The sequence below is a fragment of the Ceratotherium simum genome, chromosome 9, assembly GCF_057802395.1.
Source record: "Ceratotherium simum simum isolate JZ-2026a chromosome 9, ASM5780239v1, whole genome shotgun sequence".
In the NCBI taxonomy this organism is placed as follows: domain Eukaryota; kingdom Metazoa; phylum Chordata; class Mammalia; order Perissodactyla; family Rhinocerotidae; genus Ceratotherium; species Ceratotherium simum.
In genome coordinates, this window is record NC_141908.1 from 42,520,088 (window position 1) to 42,545,738 (window position 25,651).

A 25,651-nucleotide genomic window follows, 5' to 3' on the forward strand; every position below is an offset into this window, starting at 1 on the left:
TTTACCTAGAAACATCCTTCTGTATAGGCAACAACAGCTCTAACCATTTCTGACTTTATATAAAAAAAGCCTAATTGTTTATTGCCTGTGGTTGTTCAACAAAAGATAACACAGCAATTGCAAAAGCCGAAGCATGCTGATTATTAATATCCCACTGTTGTTAGATCGGCTAGTAATACATACTAGACAGAAATGGATTTTCATTTGAGCTGAGCTATTATCATGCTGGTTTCACTTTAGAATTACTCTGCCACACATTTACTGAGTAAGTGATTACTTTTGAATCAAAATAGGGAAAGATTGAACAATCACATGAATAGGAGAGCAGTGTTTTGACACTCCCAGTATATGCAATATTGTGCTTCTCAACCCCAACTCTCTAATATGATTGAACATTACTCTGTGTCTGGCTCAAGGATATCACTTCTCCAACTTCTCAGTAGAAAAATAAAAACCCTTTTAATTCTGTCCTGTCTCCTGGAACCTCTGTGAGGAGAAGTAGCCCAGAGAGGGGATATCCGCCCCCACCAGCAAGCTCCCTCTCTTTGCACCAAGTTTTGCTATACCATTGCCTGGAAGTCCACTCCAGCATCCACTAGGGCTTTGGAGAGCTGAGCTGACTGCTGAAAGTGCACGTTATCTGCAGGGAGAGAAAGGAAACATCAAGTAACTAGTAGCCGCTCCAGTTTTCTCATTTTCTCTTGCGGAAGGGTAGGAAAGACACAAGAAGAAAGGGACTGATTGAAGTTCTAGGACTCAGCATCCCATTTAGCCCAAGACAAGTGAGTTGTGGAAAGCAACACTGTTTTATTGAAGTAAATGTAACAGTCTTGCCCCTCATGCTTTTGTTTTGTCAGTAGTGAAATTGCAAACCTGTCTGTGATACTAAAAAGTCTAATTAACTGAAACTCACCATCTGCTGTTCCATGAATAAGGAGGTACTCAACTTGTTTAAAATTTTCAGCTCTGCTCATGACTGTTGAATTCTGGAATTGGGAAAAAGAATGTCATTATTCAAAAAAAGATCTGCCATAAACTGATTTTTCACTTCAGTTTACAAAATAAAATGTTTTCAGCTGGGGCCCCCTTTGATACAAAATATAGCAAACCGATATTCAAGCAAATGCTGTCTCCATGCATGGCAGAATGCACAGCATGCCCTGTGCCTGGGAGACAGGACTGGAAAGGGAGGATGCCACATCTTCCCTGCACATGCAGGAAGAGGGCACCTGCCACCCAGGCTGCATGCAAAACCCCTTGATTCCTAGATCCCAGATTGGCTTTGTCCTATGCATTAGCACAGGGCAGAGTCTCATATTAGCAATGTATGTTCCATGGGCTTATGCTGTAGTTCAGCCAAAAAGTGTATTGCCATGGCAACCATGTGTCACATGGTGCCATACATGCTACATTTCAAAAAGCCTGTACATAGCATTTGCAACTAAACATACTCTGCAATATGTCATATGAACTTTGGTCCACACTGCTAGGCTCCAAAGGAGAGGCAAGTATTACCTCTTTTGGAACAGATGTTTAAAACCTAGTCAAATGTAACATATGGGAGGGGTATGGGTGAAAAAGATCAAGGATGGCCTTAGAAAATCAGTGGGATGTTGTTGTCTGCCTCATTCTTTATTGGGGAAAATGTTGCTATTGGAGCAAGTTATTCCCAAATCAGCCAGGGAATTAGGACAAAAAATGGTGAGGACAGCTTTTTAAAGACTGCTTTGTCGCCTCAGTCAAGCAGGACTTCTAGAATGAGGGTGGGGTCTTGGATGAAAAAGCCTTTGAAAGCATGGAACTGCTCATCTGATCTTAATTTGGGTATGTTTACAAAGTTGGGATGAAGGTAAAAATGTCACAGAGACATTGTAGTGCCTTTGGGAGGGGGTGAGCTGGAGTCTGCTTCTATTGTCTCGTTATGGCTTGGGCAGAGGAAGGGCCAGTAGCCTCCCTATGGATTTAAAATCAGCCAGCTGGTCCTACAGCATCTTGGTGAATCAAAGTCAACTTTCTGAGAGCCAAGGTTTGTATTTTACAGGTATCTTTGTAGCTAACACCAGCTTAATATTTCTGATGAGAACCCTGATGGTCTGGCAGGAAAGGAATGGGGCTAAGGTCAGAATACTGGTATTCTATACTCAGCTTCAAAATCAATGAAGTGTTCACCTGGAGAGATGCTGCTCTCTGAGCCTTGTTTTCTGTAAAATGAGAATAAGGGTAATTCTCTTTCTCACAGAAATAGGAATCAAGAGATATGGCTTTTTTTCCCCAGGCTAAATTGATGATGCTGATGTGAGAATGCAGAACACAGTGTTTCTGGATAAAAGACATTCTGTCTATAACTTTCAGGTCAGAGTCACCCAACATGTTTCGCTTGACTGAGGCCCCCAAAGTCGCCTTATCCTGGAAAGCTTAGAGTGAATGCCCTCCCATTCCTGTGCAGGCTGGTTCCCACTTATCCTGACTATATTGCATTTCTGACCTAAATTGCGAATTTACCCATGAACTTTCAGAATAAACACCTAGGACTCACTAAAAGTCACACTTTCATTTTACTTTATTTTTAAGAAATGTTTTATCTGGTGTGATGTCCCAGATAAACCCATCCATGTATGAATCCACTCATCCATCCATCCATCCATCCATCCATCCATGCCAATTTTACCCCATTCATTCTTCCATCTATTCACTCATTTTTCTCATCTAGTCAATGAATATTTATTTGTTATATACCCCATTATACAATAAGATCCATGAGAAAAGAGATTTGTCTACATTGGTCATTATTCTTAGCATCTAATACATCTAAATATCAATTAAATGAATAAATAAAAGAAATTTAAGCACTTACATCGTACTGTTAACTGTATTCAGTCCTAGTTTTGCAAAGGCAAGTGGGAACAGCTAGCAGAATAAAATATTCTCATTCTGAAACTTACTGAGATATGTTTTGCATACTTTCAACATATACACCATGCCACAAATAATAATAGCTAACATTTATTGGGTATTTACCCTGTGCTAGTCCCTGCCAAGCATCATAAAGGATTTATAAAAAGCACTGCTCTATTTAATCCTCACAACATCCCTGTGAGATAGGTCTGTAGCAATCCTGCTTTCTACGTGGAGACAGCGAGATTCAGAAGTGAGTCACTTGCACCAGGTTACATCTGTGGGAAGCATCAGAGCTGGACACAAAGTCTGACGACAGAATCTCTTTTACTTCCTATGCTGCCCATGATGTGGTCTTCCAGCAAAGGAACAGTGAGAAATCAATTGTTGATTAACTGTCCTGGAATCTGTAGTACACAAATACTCTGGGTATCCTTTGGCTCCTGTGTCCCCATGGCTTCTCAGACAATTAATCAGAAGAGAGCTGGTCTGCACAGCCCTGCGAGATTTGGGAGGCGTGTTTTCTGACTGTGCAGCTGATGCAGAGCCTACGGCAGCAATAGAACCCTGAGCAATTTTCTGCCCTTGAGAGAGGAAAGGGTCAAAAGCAATCTCCCTAAAGGACAGTGTAGGGTTCTAAGCTGGAGACAGCAGAGGCTGGGCTTTGAACACTGACAGTGAACATTATAATCTGAGCCCCAGGCCCTGGTGCCCCTATTAGAGTGCTCCTTGGTGATCCTTTCTGCTAGTCTTGCTCTCAGCCTGTGCTGACTGCACTGCTGTTTCCTCCACCTTGTTTCTCCCCACATTAAATCTAGCTCTTTGCTTGCGGAAGATAGTCAACTTTAACATCTAGACCTGACCCAAATATACAGCTGTGTCACCTCACCCCCAAAAGCCTCACGAACCTTCCTGGCTTGGCAGCTTGAACAGCAAAAGCTACTCCTACAACCTCCCTGAGCCATAAAACTGAGAAATGTCAATGAAACATAGAGTAATAGTTAGGAGACATATAAATACGCAGGACAGTTAGCAAGGAATGTGATAACTACTGGAGTTTGGACCAAAACAGTTTCTGGCTGCCTTTTTTTTTTTCTTAAATGGAGTGAATACAGGCTGAAAGAAGACAATTTTTATAAACAAGTAAAACCCTGAGCCTAAGATAAATGTTGTGATGTACACACTGTAGCTGTGATGAACTAGACATGGTGAGAAATGCAACATACTGAGAAAAAGACGAAAACTGTGATAAAAGTGTCATGATGCAAATTGTTTTACATTAACAATATTACACTACAAAGAAAGAAAGACAAATACTTTAATGCAGCAAGAGAAAAATAAAACAAAAGCTTCTCCTGCAACTGCAAGATAAGTGTGCCATCTCCAATGCACACTTCCCCCTGCTCCCTGGGAGAAGCCTCAAGAAGGACCTCTCTGTGCGAGGGAGACAGGCAGCCTGGAGGCACGCACCCACTTTCAGGCTCTCAGGCTGCAGAGAACGTCTTTCTCCCCAGAAAGATGCAGCTGTGGCACACTGCCTCTGGAACCACCGATCATTCCCTACTAGACTGAGCATCTTGGCTTCCCAATCAAGAAAGACTCTTGACAGTCCACTATATGGTGCACTTTAGCCTGTGAAAGGCAAAACTCAAAGCCAGTGAAAGAAATGCACGCACTAATTTAAGGTATGATTAATGATCAGAAATAATTTAATTGTGCTATTTTAACCCACCAAAATAGGATAATCCTATTTGCCAATCGATGGAAACAGAAATAAAAAAGGAAATGGATGACTAAGTCAGAAGCCGAATAGTCTATCACCAACTACTAAAAAGGAAGCTCAGAGTGATAAATGGGCAAGGATGCAATGGTGGTGCAGTTGGCACTCTCCCGAGGCTAGAAACTTCCGGAGAGCCCCGCTGCCAGCAACAGTCTGGCAAAGCGAAGTGGGAAGGATTGGTCCAGTGGCAGTGCCGATTCCACAGCATCTCTGCAAGGAGCTTTTCCTTCAAGCCCTAAGAAGAACCATCTGTAGCTGCTTGTTGGATCATGCTGGTTCCTCAGTTACCTTCCAACAAATAAATCTTTGTATTTTTGAAATAAAAGAGAGAGCTGATAAAAGTGGGGAAGTACTGAGAGAAACAGAAGGTCTAACAATTTTTAAGCTACCCTTTGTGCCATCTAGGAACCATAAGGACAATGTGCTTCCTCAGGATAATGGTGGCAGCTGCCATGTTTTGAAAGCTTACTTCATGGTAGGCACAGGTGTCTCATTTAATCCTTTCAATAACCATGTGAAATAGATCTGATTGTCCCCATTATCTAGATGAGGAAACCAGGGTTCAGAGAGGTTAAGTAACCTCCCCAAGCTCATACTGCTAGTAGTGGTGAAATAGAATTTGAGTATAGGTCTCTCTAACTCCAAAGCCCATGCCCCTGAACATCATATTCCAGTGTTCCTTCATATTCCAGCCAAGCAACTCATCACCATTTCCAGGCTCTTGTGGAAAGAGCAAACAGCCACTGGTCTAATGGACAATCCAGTACTTCAGTGAGATATTACGAGTATACCGACTTGCTCTATGCATTCTCCCACTTGCAACCAAAGCCTTCTAAATAACATTAAATGATGTTATTTTGGGAAGCACCATTAATGCCACGGAAAACAGAGGCCACAGAAAATTTTTAAGAAAAAAATAATTCAACCCACTATATCAGATGTTTTACTTGTTTACGTCTATCAAACAACTGTACCTGTGAGATGCCAAGGAAAGATCTGCTGTTAACCCGACAGGGGGCTCTACCTCAGGCCTCACCAAGCAACACTGGCTTCTTTAAAGATCACACAGCAGTCAACATTTTATCAGCACTCAACAAACAAGTTAAGGTTTGGCTTAAATCTGAAGGTCTCTCTCCCTTTGGCATATTCTGGGATAATAGAACAAATGTCAAATCAGTACAAGATGGCATATTTACAAAATTGCACCCTGTTTTGCATAACCTAACGATGCAGCAGTTCTTAAGGATTGAACATTTCAAATCTGCTAGCAGAAGACTGCCAAATCTATGACTGTTTCATACACTTGCCAAAAGCCTATCAAATTTTGAGCAAAATGCAAAATAAATCTCCTCTACAAGTTAAATCAGTCCCTTCTGTGTGTTCCAGGCTGCCCTCTTCTCTTGGCAACAAGGCTCAGGACTTGGGCCCTATTTCTCTTGCCCTTGATCTTATCCTTCTCTCTGCGTGTGTTCATAAACCCATCCCCTCCCCAGTCATGTCCTGCCTTATTTGCCACCATTTGGCCTGCTCTTCCCACAGCCCTTCTTCCATGTTATCCCTCGGTTCATCAGATCTGCTTCACAAAGCCCCAGAAAACCAGCTCTACCCGCTACTCATGTGTCACCTGTACTGCTCTGCCTCGTCCCTTTCTGCAACCTATGGAGAGCATCTATGCTCTTCCTCTCCATCCTCCTAAATCTTTCTCCATTGGCTTCAGATACGTGCCCTCTCCCTTTCTTAACCCTCAGTATCTATGTGTTACATAACATTTTTGTGCCTCAGTTTCTGTGTCAGTAAAATGGAGATAATTAGAGCACTTATCTCAGAGAATTTGAGGAAGAATTGAACCTGATAGTCCATGTAAAGAGCTTAGAATAGTGTCTTGCAATAAAAGCGAGCACTTAATAAAGGAATGAAAAAAATAAATGAAACTGGATCCCCCTTGGTTGAGAAGAGTGGGGGGAAGGTGAACCCCTAGCTTCTTGGCCACTTCCCTTCCCCTCCCCACCTGCTTGGAAGGTACAGAATTCCTGGGGCTCCACAGTCACAATTTGGAAACCACTAGTCTTTTTCATACATATTGGGCACGTTGTCATGCTTAAGTTCATGCTTTATTGCCTACTCTCTTTAATTTCTCTCCAAAAATTTTGTGTGCATGTTTTGTCTCACCAACAAGGTAACAAACTTCTGAACAATTAAAACATCAGGCACCTTGAATGGGTGAATGAAAGTCTACCACATTTAATATTTTTTATAGGTTTGACTAAAAGACCTATCATTGACCATGTGAGAGACCATTCATCAATGCTAGTCAGGAACCCACTCCTCAAGGTGTGCCCACAGTTGCTATTTTCTTATTACTCTTGGGGGTGAGGGTTGTCTCATTGGCTGTCTGATTGCTTTTCTCAAATCTATCACCATTTCTGTCTGCTGTGGACTGAGACTCGTTGCAGAAAAGAATTGTCCACAGAGCTACACTGCCTATTACCGCTGATTTGTCACCCCTCCACTTTGGCTGCCTACTTAGAGCTTCTGGGACCAGCTCCTTGGAGTTTTAGGGAGATGAACGTCTTCCTTCTTCTTTGAGTTCCTGGTATCCTACCAAAGTGCTCCTGCCTTGCCACTTGGCAGTAAGTGGGTGTTATCTACAAAAAGAGACTTATGGAGTCACTGCTTAGGTCACTCCATTGGGTCCAAGCCACAGTTCCAGGGTCCCCTAATATTCTGACAGCTTTGTAAGAATAGGAAAGGGCACTCTCTCTGGTTGGACAGAGCTCCAGAGGTGCATGCCTTAGTGAATGGAGCATAGACTAGCTTTCAGCAGTGCACAAGCTGAACAACTATCCATGGCATTCCTGCCTGTTCTACTGGTATTTATAAATGGTTCCTCCAAGTTCCTTTCCCAAATGGTAGGTAGGACCTTTATTTCACAAAATATGCTTCTCTTGCTGATGTGGGTTTCTCTAAATTCTTCCAAATCTGGGTCATCAATGACATAATAATGAATCCTTTTTCTCATTTGAGTTTTATTAAAAATTGTATTCTCTTCCAAAGGCTATAATTCTGGCTACTGTATTGATGATTCTTTAGCTGAAAAAAGGACAAAGATCAGGGCCTTTCTTATTACACACTTTGGGCATTCCCATCCTGGATGTGCTGAGGAGAGTCAACTGGCTGGACTAAATGTGAATCATGTTCAAAATATTTCCCTCTGACCCATGGAAATGTACAGGGCAGTGAAAGCCTCTAAGGAATTATTTTCTTTGTCTTTTCAAAGAGGGTGGGAGGAGGGAGGGAGAGAAGGAGAGAGAGAGAGAGAGAGAGAGAGAAATAAAAACAACCTGGGAAAGAAAAGTAAAAGAAAATGGGGTCCAGAGGGGCAGCTGGGGCCTTGGAGGAAAATAGAATCTTTGAATGTATTCTTGCCAGAGACAAAAGCACAGGCTCATTTAAAAAACAAAGGAGGGCAGCTTTATTCTAAAGCCTGCTGTGCACCAAATATAGGCACTTAGATTCAGTTCTCCACATTCCGTGGAAGCAACTTACCAGGGTGGAAACAATTCAGTTAATGCATTTGCCTCACTTTCTCCTACCCACCTTAACTATCGCCCACCCAAATAATTCCTCTGAGTAACACGTTGGGAACCTTTAGCTCCCTGGTACTGGCAGTTTTAATGTGTCCATTGCCAGCAATGAATTTTGTGCCAAGAAAACCCGACTCCTGGCGTGGAAGGATTAAACAGTCCTCGGGTGCCATCTGTGCAGTGAAGTGAAAGAGTGACTTTGTGCACCCAGTGTGCGTGTGTTGCCATTGGCAGTAGGAAGTGACTTCTATTTACATGACTACCTCACGCAGCGAACACCTAAGGGGAGAGATGAAAATGGCCACCGCAGCGGGGGGTTGAGCTGGAGAGTAGAGGGATCAGTGTGGGAATGAGGAGCCTATGGGAAAGTCTGGAAAAAGATGCAGGTTGAAATGGCAGATTAAAACTAATTATCCCATAGGGTGAGGGCTAGTTGAAGAGGAAACACGCTATTGGCTAATGTTCATCGGGGGAAGTAGGCTAGGTGCCATAGACTTCCTTAGATGTCAGGGTTTGGACTAACCTTGTGCTTCTAGGCTCAAAGACTTTTCAGAATGGGATTTTTTTTTGACTCATCAGAACTTTTGACTCATCATCTACCAAGTTCTCGAGTCAGGGTTAGGGTCCTGGGCAGTACACCTCTGATGTTTCAGGAGTTTTCAGTTCTTTGGGATAAGTGAGAAAGCCCTTCAGCAACTCAGCAAATATGGCATACCATAGGAGGGGTGGTTTTCAAATGTGAGCATCCTGGTTGGTCATTGACAAGAAAATTCCAGCTGTAAAATGGGAGAAATGATGAAGATATACAATTTTTATAATACTGTTTCCCTTCAAAAAGTTTTTAAATTAAGTCAGGAAAGGTTTTAAGGTTTATACTTCATACTGGATAATCCAAAGAAAACATTGTTGAGTAAAGCCATGAATAGCTAATAATACTGCAGAGGGGAAAAGGGAATACAAAATAACTATGAGTCCAAGATAGACAAACTGAGGATTGAGAGATATATAAGGAAAATATCATGAGAGTCAAAAGGGGATGCTAGTCCAGTGGGAGAGCAGTACAAGTTTCCTAATAGATGGAGATGGAGGGGAAATGACATTCCAGGCAGAAGAAGCAGAGGACAAAGGCACAGAAAAGAAAGGCTCAGAAATATTCAGAGAACAGTGAACAGTCAGGTAAACTGGAACACTGTAACAAGGGTGTTGGACACTTGATGAATGAATGGGAGCTGGACTTCACGGAGTCCGCAGGACAGGTCTATGACAGTGTTGTGGGTGGGGGGTAATCTCATAGCTCTGTGTGGTGCAGACTGGAGTGTAGAAAGCTAAGAGGAGACAAACTGGATTATTCTTATAAAAGGAGATAGGTCATGTGACAGGGGCAATGTGGTTACGAAGAAGGGAAACGATGTCTAAGGCAGCTTACTGCATGTGGAGGAGAAAGAGTGGGAGGAATTGAATCCAAAGTAACATGTGGGACAATTAACAGAAATGAGGGCAGTCCAATTATGGGACTGCTTTGTCCCATAATATGACATCATTTGTGCACCTCACTTTACAGGTTGTTACCTTTCTATCCTAACTGAAAAACAGAGATGAAAACACACACACAGCACAAACACAGACGCGCACCCCACCCGCCTCTCCCCCAATGAACCTTGCGAAATAAAGCTGAAAGTAAGGGGTAAAACTAAACTGTCTGCACTTATCTTGCGAAACTATAAGTTTTAGTTGAGTTTTATTGTGCTACGATTAAATGGTTTCAGAATCCATAGTAATGTTGACATCTTACAAAAACAGTCAAATATTGCTCAGAGCAATGTACTAATATGGAGCTCATGTATTGAGCGTTGTGGCACAGATGAGAAATTGTGTTCTTAAATTATTCTTGTTTTTGTTTTTCTTTCTTTTTTAATTCACTGTCTTGGGAAGAGTTTTGAATTTCCTTTGGAAAATGTAAACATCAGATGATTTGTCTTGTCATCTGTAAGTTTCAGGGTTTTCAACTAACATGACAGATAGACTCAGGAAAGTTTTGGAAGGGCCAGAGTGCTAGAAGGGTCCCTAGTACTTAGGCTAACATTTCTAGCTGCATCAGCTTGACACCAAAGAGAGTGCTCTGGCTTTGCAGTGGCATCCACACTAGCACACGGGGCTTCCAGGGATAGTTGCACCCAGACCATATTTCCAATGCTATAGCCCATCTGCAGGGCAACCTGCCCACTGGTTCTCCCATCAGGCAACCAGCCTGTTGGATGCTATTTGGTAATTTGGGTTCAAGGACTTTTCAGGGTAATGCCCCACTGTACCTACTCCTCACCTGCTTTACTCATCTTGTGTGAAAAAAATTGTACATATTTGGCTATGAACAAGAAAATTACAGGCTTGTATATACATATTAATTATGATAATACCATAAGAAATTTTAATATATAGTTAAAGGTTTAGAGAGTCTTCTGGGCTCTAAAGGAATATGTTGAATTTGACATGTTTTCTAAACTGTAATTTTTATAATTAAAGTAATTATCTGATGTTGCTTTGTATTTCCAAATGAATGCATATTGTGACCTATATAGCATACGATAAAGATTGTAATTATGCAGAATATAGTAGAGGAAGCTATTGGAGTATCTCTAAACCACCTGTGTTATTTCTTTTTAACAAGAATTTTGTTGGAAATAAAAAATATATATTTTCTAGAATAGATACACTTAAAAGTGTTCTTAAACCACTTATAAATAGGTTATAGCATGGAACTAGTTCCTCATCTCTTACCCTGTAATGGTCAAGGTTGTCTTCTGGAGTTGGGAGACCCATGTAACGTTCTGTGTACACTGAGTCTGTGGTGGAGAAAAGAAAAACACTTAATTCATAGAATAAAAACTTTTCTTCGTTTTATTGGGTTACTTTATGTGCTTTTGTATGTCTTAACTTGTGCATGGGTCTTTCTTTGGTATTACCCTCAGAAATATCTCCTCCAGATCATTTTTATTTGGCTTGTTAATGCAGCCAGACTCCTGCTCAGACTCATGCCTTTCCATACTCAGCCCTAGCCATTCCTGCTTAGCCCTTGTGACGAGGGCAGAGGGATTTCAAACCATATGATTTAAAATCCAATCAATAATCCACCTGCAGAAAAGTCAAATGTGAAGCGCTAAGAGGTAAGGACTCTACATTACCATCTGACCCTCTCAAAGAATCTTAATTAGAAGTCACTTAACACCTCAATTGTCTGGAATCTTTTGGTCTTGACACAAGTATACGTCCTAATTTAGGATACTCTCTTTCCTTTTGGAAACCCGTCATAATGTTCAATTACTAGCTGCTTACTTAAATCATACTTTATTTTTTTGGTAGGTTGAAATTCACGATAATGAAAAGAAAAAATTCAGTTTATCATTTATTTGCTGTATAACTCCATATCGACTCTGCTACTCCATCAAAATGCAAGTTTGTTTGTTTTCTCTCATTTTGTGGAGCGGCCTCAATTTTGGTGTTATAACAGTTGAGTATTGTGAAACAGATTACATTAATATCTGTCTACTGAAATGACATAAGCTCTTGTATCTATAAATATGGCAGAAAAACATATGCATTATTACTCTTGTTATTTTGGATAATTAAACATATTTTTGACCTATTTTTTAAAAATTAAATAATATATCTACATATATCATATAATATATATCATATCTATCATATTATGTATATCATGTATATGATATATATCATATCTATATCTTAAAATATCAGTGAGAAAATTTACTGTGGCTGAATTTCAATATAACTTTAAAAATCTGAAATAACTGTTTTGAAAGATGCCCCTCTAAATGACCTGATTACAGTAATTTTTTTTTAAATTTTATGTATTTATTTTTCCCCCAAAGCCCCAGTAGATAGTTGTATGTCATAGCTGCACATCCTTCTAGTTTCCGTGTGTGGGACGCGGCCTCAGCATGGCCGGAGAAGCGGTGCGTCGGTGCGCGCCCAGGATTCGAACCCGGGGCCGCCAGCAGTGGAGCGTGCGCACTTAACCACTAAGGCACGGGGCCGGCCCTGATTACAGTAATTAAATAAGTATAAGAATAATATGTTGCCATTGTGCTATTTAAGTTAATGGCTTGAATTGCATTGTAATCAGACAAGTATATTAATACTGAGCTCATTAATTCTTTAAATGAATATAGCATCTAAACAACCACCTTTGGCAACATTCTGACTCTTTTTGAATGACTGGCGTTGTAGATTAAAACTACATTGATAATGAGTGTTAATTGTTCCACATGTAGTCTTCATGCCATTTCTATGGAAATCCCAATATTTTCCTCCAAAAAGAGTAACAGCATATTTTATCATTTTGATCAAAATGAATACAGACTATACGTAATTTTATATATCTAGAGGACACTAACATAGAAAATATAATATTTTAAAGGACACTTTAAAATACAAGATCTTCCTAAAATGCTCATATCTTTTAATGTTATTAAATACGAATAACTTAGGTTGTACATTTGATAGGGGGATAAATGACCTTTAAGGGCAAAATAAATTTTTCCCCAAACAGCCATAGACTTTAATTCTTCTTGTCCTAGAACACAATATCCCTTTCTTATTATGCTAACCAGGTTTACATGTGTAAGAAGATCTGAAATTTTAAAAAATAGTATTTAGGGTTGTAATTAGTATTTTGGTGGTGAACATGATGTAATCTATGCAGAAATAGAAGTATAATGATGTACACCTGAAATTTTTACAATGTTATAAACCAATGTTACTGCAATAAACAAAAAATTAAAAAAAAACAAAAATAAAAAAAAATAAAAAATAGTATTTAAAAAACGCAAATGCAGTTATTGTAAACTTATAGAAATATGCCTTGACATACCATTTACATATTCCTTCTATCTGATCTTTGAGTAAAATTGTTCAAATTTACACATATATAAGAATTCTAGAAAGTTCTTATGTGTTAGGTTGGTCCATATACATTTAACGAATTTCTCTTCTTATCATTACACGTTTCTAAACTCACAAAGATTGTTTCTGTTATTTTATTGACCACCAGAGGTCTTCAAAAAGAAGCCATCCAAAGAACAATTAATATCAAGCAGAAAAGTATTACATGAAAACAAATCCATTGTGTAAGGATCAAATCCTAACTCTGCTCTCCCATTTTTTTTAACAGAAAGATAGCAATGTATTTTTTACATTGACTTCTCTTGACTTGGAGAGGCTTTAAAAAATGGTTTTCCACAGTATTGGTACTACCATATATTAGGACATAAAATATTTAATGAGCATATTCATCATCAATGATTTTATCCTTAAACTACATAAAGGGCTTGAGATGGAGTCAAAAGAGGCACAAGAAAAGAATTCATCTCCCCACCACCTCTGACTCTTCCCCCCTAGCTAGTATTCCACTGCTCACTCCCTCCCCCTTGGGAATTATAGTCTTACATGTTTATGATGCCTTAGAGAATAATATTTTCTCAATGATGAAGAGATATTCTAGAGTGGCTTTCACCGACTTAAAGACAGTGTTAAAATCCAAACCCCTCAGGAATTCGTCTGTCCCTACTCTCTTCTTTCTACCCAAAGCCCCACTTATATTTGACCTTTACCTGAAGGGAAAGAGATACATATTTCTCTTACTATGCTAATATGGGAAGCCCCAAACTCATATTAGAATAAAGATAAGGAAGGGTTTATCTGAAGAAATGTAGCATTGAGGATGTTTTGAAATTTGGAAAACAGAATTCATTGATAAGATTTGATAAGAAATTTGGAAAAGAGTATTTGTTAATAACTAAATGTATATATAACATATAATACCATCCAGCCTTTCACAATAACAGAATAAGTCAGATCTTTTCATTATAGGTATCCACGAAGTACTTCTAAGATGAATCAGCTTATTCACTGCAGAAACATTGAAACTCAAAAAGGAATGGTTTTGTCATTGAAATTTTAAGGTCAACACTTAGTATCTCTTTATACCTGATAAGCAATTACGTACCATAATACTCCCACCGTGACACAGGGGCCACGGCTATTCCACACTTGAACACGCCACTTCCTGCTCCCAGGACCATTGAGGTTACGTACCCTCCATATGACTAAGGAATGGAAACAGTTATTTTTATGGAGGTAAAGGAATTAGGGACATATGGTAAGCGAGTCGCAGTTTCCACATTTCTCACATCTTTATATACTGTGCCTCTTTAGAGATAGAAAACATGGTAGAGGAGGCTTAAATTGGTCTTAATTGGACGGTATCTAAAGACTACACTTCCAGAGCTCTGGTCCCTTTTCTTGGTAGATGTAGGGGGGAAAGCATCAAAAATTTGGTGGGTAGTACCAATTAAACTTAAAAAAAACCCAATAAACACTAAATCTTTACTAACTTTGATGCATCGGAAAAAGTCTCTCTCCTTCCCTCTCTCCCTCTAGCCTTCCCTTCCTCTCTCCCTCTTTCTTTCCCTTCCTCTTTTTCTCCCTTTCTCACCTCCCTTCCTCATCATAATAAACAAAAGTGTAAGCCTGGCTAGTAGGGACTCATTGCCCAGAGACCTAAGACATTTTATTTGGACCTTCTTAGCTTAAAATGACAGATATAATTTTTATCTTCAAATATTTATATACAAAAGATATATTATCCTGCTCTGGGTTATATTCACTAAGAAATACACACAGATTCATCAGCCAAACAACTACTCACCCAGCCCCAAATTGCAATCCGTTTGTTGTCCACAAATCCCATTTTTAAAAATTGTCTAAAATACATGGAAGAAGTTCACGATTAGTATTGCACTGTGATACAAAACTAAGATCACTGCCCAAATGTGAAACTCTGCCATTTGTTCTCTATTTAACTCTATTAGAAGCTAAGATTAATTACAGCAAGTAAACAAACACCTGAGATAAATGTCTATCATTTTTAACTTAAGAGCCAGATACACAAGGTTTATTTTTGTTGGAGTCCATAAAAATTTGTGTGTGTGTGTGTGTGTGTGTATGATTCACAGAAAACAAATCCTGGCAGTTTTTTTCACAGCTTTATATAAAAATTTGCAGCCCAGATGCACTTTTCTTTATATAATTGAATTTAAATCTCTCCAGATGTTTTTCAGTTTCAGAGCGGCTGCCCCCGAAATGGAGATATATAGGGGCAGAGAAAATCTGGGTAGGGCTTAGAAGTGTCTTTGGGCCCCCTACCTGAGAACTTAAACACCATTCTCTAAATAAATCCCTTCTTATGCTGGGTGTTGATTAGTTAGCTCAGCACCATCAAACAGAAGCAATTTTTCCTTGATGGATTAAGAAGTCTTTTTGCCACTAAATTGTTTTCGGTATTGGAATCCACATAAAGATATGAGGAAAATGCTTTATGCACCTACTTCTTAATCTTAGCCTTACATCAAAAGGCAATTTGTTTACTTAAACAAAAATCTAGTAAATGGGGCTCTTAACTTTGTAGTATTGAAGGGGGTGGGGGACCCTTGCATTGACCCATATGTGACTTTGAGAATCTCTGTGTTTTCTATTGATGATATATGTCTTATGTTGCCCTGAGTTAAGCAACATTAGAAAAAATTAGTTTTCAACTCATTATCTTCTCACTGTAAACTTTTAAACTTAGAACACTTATGTACAGAAATGTGCACCAAATCATGAATGTACAGGTTGATAAAACTTTACAAAGTGAGCATACCCTTGAACCAAGATACAACGCATTACTATCACTCAGAAGCCTCCAGGTCATTTCTCCCTTTGCAAAAGGAAAACATGAAATGTTTTCCTTTTATTGGATTCCATAAAAATTTCACCCGAATTTGTGCCTGGTTTTGAACTTTATATAAATTGGGTCATGCAGGTTGTATACTTTGTGCCTGGCTTCTTTCATTCAACATTCTATGAGATTCATCCACATTGTTGTGTATAGTTCTTTTTAGTTGCTGAAATAGTGGTTCATTGTGTAAATACACTACATCTCATTAATTTTTTGACTGGAGTTGTATATTGTGGATACTTCATTCTGTAATTTTAGAACTTGCATTGATCAGATTTGAGAGGCCCTGGAATCTATGCCCTCTCTCATAGAAGACCAATGTGGATAAATAAAAATTTATTTTTAAAATATTATAGCTTCACTCTTGAACAAATTTGTTCTTTCTCTAATCTAAACCTCTCTTTTTTTTAGTTTTAAGGAAAATAGTTACTCATAAACTTTGATAAAAGAGACGCAGGAGTACTTTATAAATTGTCTGTCATCTTTTCTTCTCTTTGGTTGTTGCTTTTCTTAAAGGCATTTTCCTCCACCCATTTAATCATTCATGACTTTCACGCATTTCCTAGTTTATGGTTTCACATTATTTTAAGTCACCTACTTATTATGTTTCCCCACACATCCATGTAGTTGGTTATAGAAACTCAAAGATTACACTTCCCATTTACTAGTTGAATGCAATTGAAAGTAAGAGTTGGAATGAGACCTGGATTCAAATCCTGACTTACCTTGGCAAGTTACCTAACCTAAGAGCCTCCATTTCTTTCCCTGAAATATGAGGTATGAACATGCTCCTCCAAAGTTTACTGTGCAGCTTCAATGCCAACACAGGTAAAACATTTCCCATGTCGTTCAGGAGTAAAAATATCTCTTAAGCCAGATCATATCTATTTATAGTCCCATAACTGAAGAGCACAAGAATGAGATTTGATTCATACTTAATGTAGCCCTTATTATTAAGAGTGATGAGGTTTGTGCTCCACAATTTTCCCAAAATAGAGGAGTAACCCTCATCGAGACTGTAGGAGCCACTCCTAGGACTTCATAGCTGTCACCCTCCTACAATGTACACTAAACTCCACTATTTGTCCTTGACTATAGGGATGGTTTGCTTGTTATTTAGATGTTTACTCAGGGGTATGTTTATCCTGTAGTTTGTCCATATGTTTGATGAATTTTGAGTCTCTATTCCTAGAACATGGTAGCACATATTCAACTCCCTTTGTAGAGACACATACAGAGAGTAATTTAGGAAATACCTTTTTTTAACTTTATATAAATCTATGATGACATACATTCTTATCTAAATATGACACTAAAAATCTACCCCAGGAGAGAAAGATTACAAATTCATCCCAAGATTCTTTAAATTCTTCACACTTTACAACTTTAAAATATAAATTGAGGGGGAAAAATCAGATGACCTTTGAATTTATCTCCTAGTCACTCACCTGGTTGCTTCAATTTGATCTTCAACTTCAAATGTTCCCAGTCTTCTGTTGATTGCGTGCATGATCTTATCTCCTTGGTAACCACTTCCTCTGCCATCAAAGCTAGCTACTATAATGTTTTCTGTGCTTGCAAGGTAAGTAGCCCAGTTGAGTCTGAAGACAGCATCTGCTTTTTGACTACAGGGGCCTGCATATCTGTGAAAAATCCCAAATTGTTAGCCTTTGTGGTTTTCCTGAATCAAATGAGGAGTGCTTGCATCTCTATTCCCTGTCGACAAGAAGTGTGCCTCTTTCCTGATCATGAGCCTGAAATCGTGCCAACCACCAGGGTGTCCACAACAGGTTCTCTAAAACTTGGCAACATGACTATAATGGCTATGTATTTCCTTCAAAGATGCCCATCAGTTTTATCTTTGAAGATTCTTATCAAACAGACTTCATAAGCCACCATCTTCGAAGTTATATATATCTTGGAAATCAAAGAAATAAATTCTCTAATAGTTGGGGTAGGGGAGTGATGTTATGAAAAAATAATGAGGATGATAATAAATGCAACTTTGAATATATCTTACTATCTCAGCTTACAAACACATTCCCAGACTACAAGTGTATTTCCTAGGTTGGAACTTCCTTAAGGACTTTGATTGCTGTATAATATGCATTGCATTTCCCCCAGTACCTAGCACAGCGTTGCACACTAAGTCTCCACAAGTCATTGTGGAATGGGCCAAAGTATGAATGAATGCTGTTCCTTAAAACTTCAAAGGAGAAAGAAATAGACTACATTGGAAAGTGGGTATGTTGTTCAGCATTCTATTTATTAACAAGTTTAACTCCCTCATATCTGCAATCTTTATAGGCTACAACCTACCCCCCACACAACTGTATGCACAATCTCCATCAAGCCCTCTCATTTCCATTTGTTAATCAAGAGAAGCTCTCTATAGCTTGTTGCATCTCATTTAAATATGTCTTCTTTGCACCATCTACAGGACTCCTGGACCCAGATCCTCCCCAACAACTCTTTGCATCCCCAGCACATCTCTCCTACTCATCTGCTCACTGTCCCCTCCACAGGATTGGACAAGTCCTGTTTGCCTGCCTTCGCTAACATTTTCCTCTATCTCCTTAGAGACCAGTTAAAAGAACTTTAGTTTCAAACGAAATATTGTACTACTTTAATTTTAAACTAAATATTGTAACATTCTAACTTTAAAAAGAAGAATGCATTCATACATGTCTAGGGCAAGTAAACATCTTTTACAATGTGAAATGCCTTGGTCCTTTCAATGATATTAAATTTGGTAGAGTAATAGCTTCCCTTAATATTAATTATGTACCAAGTTACCTAAACCCCTGAGAGTAAACAACATTATTTTTAAAAATAGAAAACAAAGATCTAGACATCTAAGGACATGAAGAAGAAAATAACTGAAAAGAAATCGGCACTAAATTTAACCTGTTTTTTAAAATTTTCCTAATGAAGGGGAGGTCCAACTCTTACTTACTGGAAAGTCAAAGAAAATAAAAATATCACTCTTTTCAAAAGGATCCTTTTTTAGTATTGGGGCTAAAGCCTAAAGCAAATTAGAGTCACTGTTAAGTTAGGCTTAATGAAAATCAAATAGCACATGAGAAAGTTTAAAATACCTCTTTTTCTTTGAGATTTTTTGTTTTATTTACATGGAACTGTAAACGCAGTGGAGCAAAACTGTGTCTGATGCTAATATCTATACCCTTCCTTTTTTTTTTTTTTTTGGCTAGTTACAACAAAAAAGTGATGTCCTTGAGTTTCAGTTTTCTTTTCTATATAATGGGCCCAATAGAACTTACCACATCGGTTTGCTGTGGTGAACAAAATAAGGCAAATTGCCTGGCATGCTGCAGGCATCCCGCTCATTTGTTGGTTTCTTTTGTTTTGTTTTTAATAAAGGAAATGAGCAAGCCAGGACAGAAAGAGTGGCAATGTTGCATTATGCGTGAGGTCAGGGCAATTTTAGAAGGATTAAAGGAAAATGTATTCCTAATAATTTTATTTTACAAAAATAAAATATTTTGCAAAGATGCCACATTTAGAAATCACATGATTTCAAATTTACTGCTTAAAGACTTGTGATCTCAGAACTTTCTCTAAGACTTGAAGAAGTTTGGATTATAATGAATACTTTCCTATATCACATCTCTTCACCAAAAGGGGGAATGGAGAATACCAGGCAGTGATAGTTCAGGAACTAAAGGAGGAGAAACCTGACATCCTAATGAATCAAAGGCAACCAATGAGAGATGGCTGGCTGAGTCTGGGGGTAAGGAAATTGTCAAGACTGTTAATATCCATCTTTTGCTTGTTGAAATGTCCACGAGGTAAGGATGAACACTGGGACTTGAGAATTCCTTTGGAATTCCCTTGGAGTTCAGGGAAACAAATCAAAACGAAATTCATTTACCATTATGATGGAGGAAAAGCATCTACCTTCTCCCATTAGAAAGATGGTAGGAAACACAGGTTTGGGTTTGCGATTGCAAAATGGAAGGGGGAAATAGTAAAATTGCTCACAGTGATTCAGGAAGAGAGAAAGGATGCATTTGGCTCTATTTTCCAGTAAGCTGCGTTGGGCAAAAAATGTACGATGGTTAACTTCTAAATTGTTCCCTCCTCTTGAATACTTACACTTCTATTAGTAGAGGATATTTCTTGGATTTATCAAAATGAGGAGGCAAGATCATCTGATACCAAAATTCTAAACAAACAGAAAGATTAATTAGTGAATTAAGAACAATTATTAGCACATGATTTCAGTTCCTCATCTGTCAGTGATAAGTCATACCTAGTTTAACAATTTGTTAAAATAGAAGAGAAAAAGAAAATGAATTGCTTAGATTCAGCATGTTTTTAAGGTATAAAAACATTCTCTTGAAGGTTAAAATACTAGTTAAGTTTAAAACAATAAAGTTGTTTCTAATGTATCTATTAAATACATTGATGCCTTGTGAAATAAAAGTGCATCTCAGAATTGCTAATGTTTTGTTTTTATGATTCTGTTCTTTGGCATCTGATCTACTTATCTAGTTTGTTTATGGCTTATGTTCTAAGTTTTCCTCCAAAATGTTTTCCTCCTCTTGAATTTCCTAGAAGATGTTTAGGATTTTTAGTTGGCCCCAACTCTATTTTAAAATTCTGATTTAATAACATTTTTGTAATTCTTATTGCCATCCCAGACCGCAGAGCTGAGTTCCCATTTTCGGCTCTGTGTTTCACAGAATGAAATCAGGTTTACACGGAGCAAACTGTTGTGTACATTCTGTATCATCTTCTGTAGATCTGTTTAATTCTCTGTGCTTGATTTAACATCAGTTTAATAAAATTTGTCCTTAAATAATAAACCAATTTCTTTTGCTCCCAAATTCAGGATGACAAATTAGACTAATAAATCTAAAAAATAAAAAGAGAGTGAGAGAGAGTTGTTCCATATTTTATTAAGATTATTTCCAGCTTCAGTAGATTTAACCTGTAGGGAAAAAAATCCTTATCTCTAGAGCTTCTTCCTTACATTTATATTTTTGTGTTTTGTTTGTTACAATTGTTTTAGTCGAGGAAAGAAAGTAAAATCTTTATATAGATAGATTTCTCTTCGATTTGTATTTTGCTGCTTACTTTATGCCTTCTGATTAAATGTGCTTATAAGAACAAAAATTTAAGTCTGTATTATATTTCAATAGAATGTCAAACTGTCAGTTGATCATGATGTTTTTAATGAATATGCCAAACCCATCATTTGGTCTCTCCTTTGTTTAAATCAGCACTAGTTGATTAGAAGAGCTTTAGTTCCACCTTTTTGAAGATGCAGTCTTTTCTTTGTTTTTGTTTTTTTTTTAATCCCCAGTCCCACCCCCCTCTGCTCCCTGCTCCCTGACTCCCCCTCAAGCCCTCCTTCCCCGGAGTTTCTAACATATAATCACCTCCCAAGTGGACCCTCTCCCTCTGGTAGCTCCAAGCAACACTCCCTGTGAGGTTATTCATCCAATCATGTGGCTTCTCTGACCCCAAAACTTTCAGGGGCTCCCCACCGTGTACCAACTGAAACAGAATGTCACATCTCAGTATTCAATGCCTTCTGCACCAGGCAGTCCAGTTAGCTCTCCAGAACTGTAAGCCCTTGCCACTCAAGCCTGATTCAAGGGCCAGCAGCACTGGCATCACCTAGGAGCTAATCAGAAACGTGGAATCCTGGGTCCACCCTGATCTGCTGGATCAGACTGTGCATGTTAACAAGGTCCCCCGTGGCTCACGCACATTCAGTTACAGTAGCACTGCCCTAAGCTGTTCTTCAGAAGTACCCTACACTTTCCAGTGCTGTTCCTGCCATTTAAAACTAGATGAGTTGAATCTTTTCTATTATTATCCTATATTACAAAAAAAAAACTAAAATAAATCAATCCTGATGGATTCCCCCTTCTCTGTGAGTTGTTAGCCCTTAAGAGAAAAAATAAACAAAAAAACTACAATATTTCCTACTCAAAGAAACCTGTTCTTTTTAGTGGTCCCTGAATATTCATGATCAGGCTACCAGGGACTAAGCTAACTATGGGAGAGGGAGGGTTAGGAAAAATTCAAGATTTCTCTCATGAGTCTGAAATTTCAACATTTTATAGCCAATTCTAATTTTTTTATATAATCATCTCAGATATTTCCAATTTCTTTGGGTTAAAGGTAAAATACGTTAGGATATCATTAAGTTAAACACACAATTCATACTTAGTAGAACAGAGTTACTAACAGGATGAACCTAAACTAGCAATAATGCATTTTCTCCAAATACCTTTCCTCTTAAAAAAATGAATTTTACTTAGAATGGTATTGTATTTCAAGACAAAAAAATATAAAACTATCAGTTCCTGTGACAGAACATTTCATAGAAAAATAATTAGATTTTATATAATATAAAATGTATGTTTTCAGTCAAATTAACATATTTAGTTCTATTTTTATTGGTATTGCCATGAAAAGTTCTGTTCCAAGAGAAATTTAACTTACTTGTTTCATTCAGAATAATGAAGTCCAGTGTTTTTGAGGGCATCTGGACATTCTCGAGCATTTTATCCAAAGCTGAATTGTCTTCTAGGACTCTCAGTTCTAAGCAAATATGCAAGACACCAGTCATTCATTACAACGTGAAGAATTTGGATTGTGCAAAGCAATAACGAACAAGCAGGCAATTCACTGACAGGACTATACATCAGGTTATAAGCCTTGTGTTCAAGTCATTGTTAAAAACACTCTAAAGCCAAAGAAAATCACACTACGCTAAATACATGTTGGTCCTATTCACACACACTTTCCTGAAAAGCAAACGAAGGGTGAAATATGAGAAAATACCTTGATCATTCCTGCTGCTGTGCAGAGTATAGAGGGGCAGACCAGGGCCTGTTAACGTAATCAGGAAAAAATATGTTTTAGACGAGTTTTTTTTTTTTTTTTAAAGAAGATAGCATACTTTTCAAAAATAACATTTATTACCATTTAACTTCGATAGAAATTTGATACCATTTAACTTTGGTATAATAAATATCTTGTGGATAAGGAGTTTAATATGTGTTAGCTGTTCTTCCTTTTCCTTAAAATAAACGCAATTTGAGTGTAAGAAGTATTCCCGGAAAGGCACAGGGCTCAGCAGAATGAAGCAGGAAATGAACCTCAGGTCCTGCTGAGCGCCTTGGGCACGTTATCATCCCTGCGACCATTTCCTCGTCTGTGAGCTAAGCTCTGGGGACCCCATGAGACCTGCTATCCTCTGCTCTAAATCCAGGATCCTGCGCTGACCACTCCAGCTCTCAGGCCCCGCCCTCCTTAGGGCGGGGCTCCGGAGCCAGCCTCTCCTGGACCAAGGGCAGATTCCCCTCCCTCTGCCCCCACCCCACTGAGCCCTGGAGCCAGGAGACACATCTGCACAGCGCCTGACTTGGATAAGCGATTCCTCTCTGGCATGCAAAAGTGTTTTTCTCACACGCACATATCTTCACTATTTATCCCAACTGTGGTAGTTGCAGAGTGAAAGGTAATGTATAGAAAGCTATTCTATGAGCTCTTTAATTTTGACACAATTGGATAATAATATTAACTTTTACACTTGATCAGAACCACAGTGAAGGCATTATACAGACCTGGGCTTGAATCTTGGCTTACCTGCTGTGTGACTTAGGACAACATATCTATGTTTCAATCTCCTCACATATATAATGAGGATAATAATATTTACTGCACAGAGTTTTCTTAAGGATCAAACAAGATCATGAATACAAAACTTTTAGCACAGTGCCTAGTATAAAACACATGGCCAAAAAACACTGACTAAAAACAGCCATAGTAAAGAACCATAAAGAAAAATATAAAAGTAAAGAAAATAAGCTACTAAAGAAAGATTCAGATAACTGGTTTGGAGACCCCTTTTTGGAGATGAACAGTTCTTTTCAGAATATCCAGATTCTTTCCTTTTGAGAAGTAATCTAGCACAGTGCTTAATGGAGGGGTTGGGAGGCAGAGGCCTGTGTTTGAATCCTGTTGTGCCTCTGATTAGCTGTGTGACCTGTCTAAGTCACTTTGCCTCTCCTTGTCCAGGTTTCTTCATTTATAATAAAGACAACAATAATAACAATAGCAACAAAAGATGCAGCAGTGAGCAGGCTGGGTGACAGGCACCACCCACATACATTTTCTCATCTAAAGGGGCAAGTGCATAAAATAATAATTTAAAAACCCACAATACATGCATATATCAGGATGAAGTACTTCTGTTATGCATAAGCTCTGGGGTGTGTGTATGTGTGTGTGTGTGTGTGCGTGTGTGTGTGTTTTCAGTCAAAAGCAAGCCAGGCAAGTCTCTTGGTTAGAAGGGAAAGGAAGGGTGATTAACTAACTACTTAAATGTGAGTGAAGAGAAAGGGACTTGTATGATTTCAAGGACTCCTCAGTTTCAAAAGGAGAGAACTGAGCAGGGCAGAAAGAATATTTCCCAAACTGGAGACAGAAAGGGAGACTTCAGGGATGGGGAGACTGAGCCAGGAGGGCGGTAGGAAGGGTGTCCAGAGAGAGGTGGTGAGTGGAAGGGGAGGGAAGGCATGCAAGCTGAGGGGATGGAGGGAGCTCCTGCAGACAGACAGTCTGAGAGCCCTGCTTCTCTCCCTCCTGGTCCCCTAGTCACTTCAAACTTACCAGAACATCTCAGTTGATAGTACTTCGCCTCTTTACTAAATGAGACAGAATAGTACTGACACCTTTCTGGATTCAGCTCACAACTAACGCAGGTCACTTTTGTGGAGTTATTAAGTTGGATTCTGTAAAACCAATCACGGAAATGAAGTGCTTGATGAAAGGATCAATGAATGGGAGGAATTGAATAATGCCATATTCTAGTTTCAAAGATATCAGAATGCCAAAGCAATCCTCAAAAACTTTTCTTAACAATGTGAAATAAATACATGAATTAATTCATAATACCTCAAACCTCCTATTGTTTGGAAATATCACAAAACATCTAATAAAGTCATTCTCCTTTGTTGACAGGCAGATTGATTTATAAAGGAATAAAAGCACTCAATAGCAAATCCAGTTTAATATATTACTTAGGACAAGGCAGCAACAACAACAAAAAGATCCCCAGAACTTGTTCATTAGGTAAAAAGACTCAATCCAATAACTTGATAGAGCTCTTACTTATAAAGATTTCTTCCTCCTGGCATTCCTTTATATTCATTACTAATGTAGTATCTGGGAAAAAAACAAATGAAATAAATATTAATTACATTTTTAAGAAAAGTCAAATACATTCCATTTAACTCAAACACCAGCATTAGAGCTCATACAAGTGCATGTACATTACTGCTTGCTCTCTTTCGTCACTGCTGCCCAGCCCCCTGCATCATCTCTGAATAGGAGATTTTTTTTTTTTTTCAAACAGACTAAACTGTCCAAATGTAGGGATTTCTCCCTTATTTAAAGTGACAGGTAAAAACTCAAATGTCTTTTGTAAGAAAAATATGACGGGACAACCAGCCTGAAGCTGAGACCCCCTTTATCTATACTGTTTTCCATATTTTCTGTTTTATAACACAAACTACTCAATGGCAGAGGCCCCACCCTCCTGAGAGCGGCAGA

General features: G+C 38.5%; 1 protein-coding gene across 1 annotated transcript in view; it reads right to left on the reverse strand.

The window, feature by feature from the left end:
* Positions 1-25,651, reverse strand: part of DPP4 (dipeptidyl peptidase 4) — an 86,139-nt gene that overhangs the window by 2,266 nt on the left and 58,222 nt on the right. The window contains exons 15-25 of the mRNA XM_087435294.1: positions 25,211-25,264; positions 24,710-24,831; positions 22,877-22,924; positions 22,535-22,633; positions 20,171-20,240; positions 17,503-17,697; positions 14,984-15,038; positions 14,282-14,381; positions 11,035-11,099; positions 914-986; positions 567-640 (exon numbers count right to left, since the gene is read on the reverse strand). Coding sequence (XP_087291420.1) covers positions 567-640; positions 914-986; positions 11,035-11,099; positions 14,282-14,381; positions 14,984-15,038; positions 17,503-17,697; positions 20,171-20,240; positions 22,535-22,633; positions 22,877-22,924; positions 24,710-24,831; positions 25,211-25,264 — 955 coding nt within the window. The remainder of the gene's footprint in view (positions 1-566; positions 641-913; positions 987-11,034; positions 11,100-14,281; positions 14,382-14,983; positions 15,039-17,502; positions 17,698-20,170; positions 20,241-22,534; positions 22,634-22,876; positions 22,925-24,709; positions 24,832-25,210; positions 25,265-25,651) is intronic.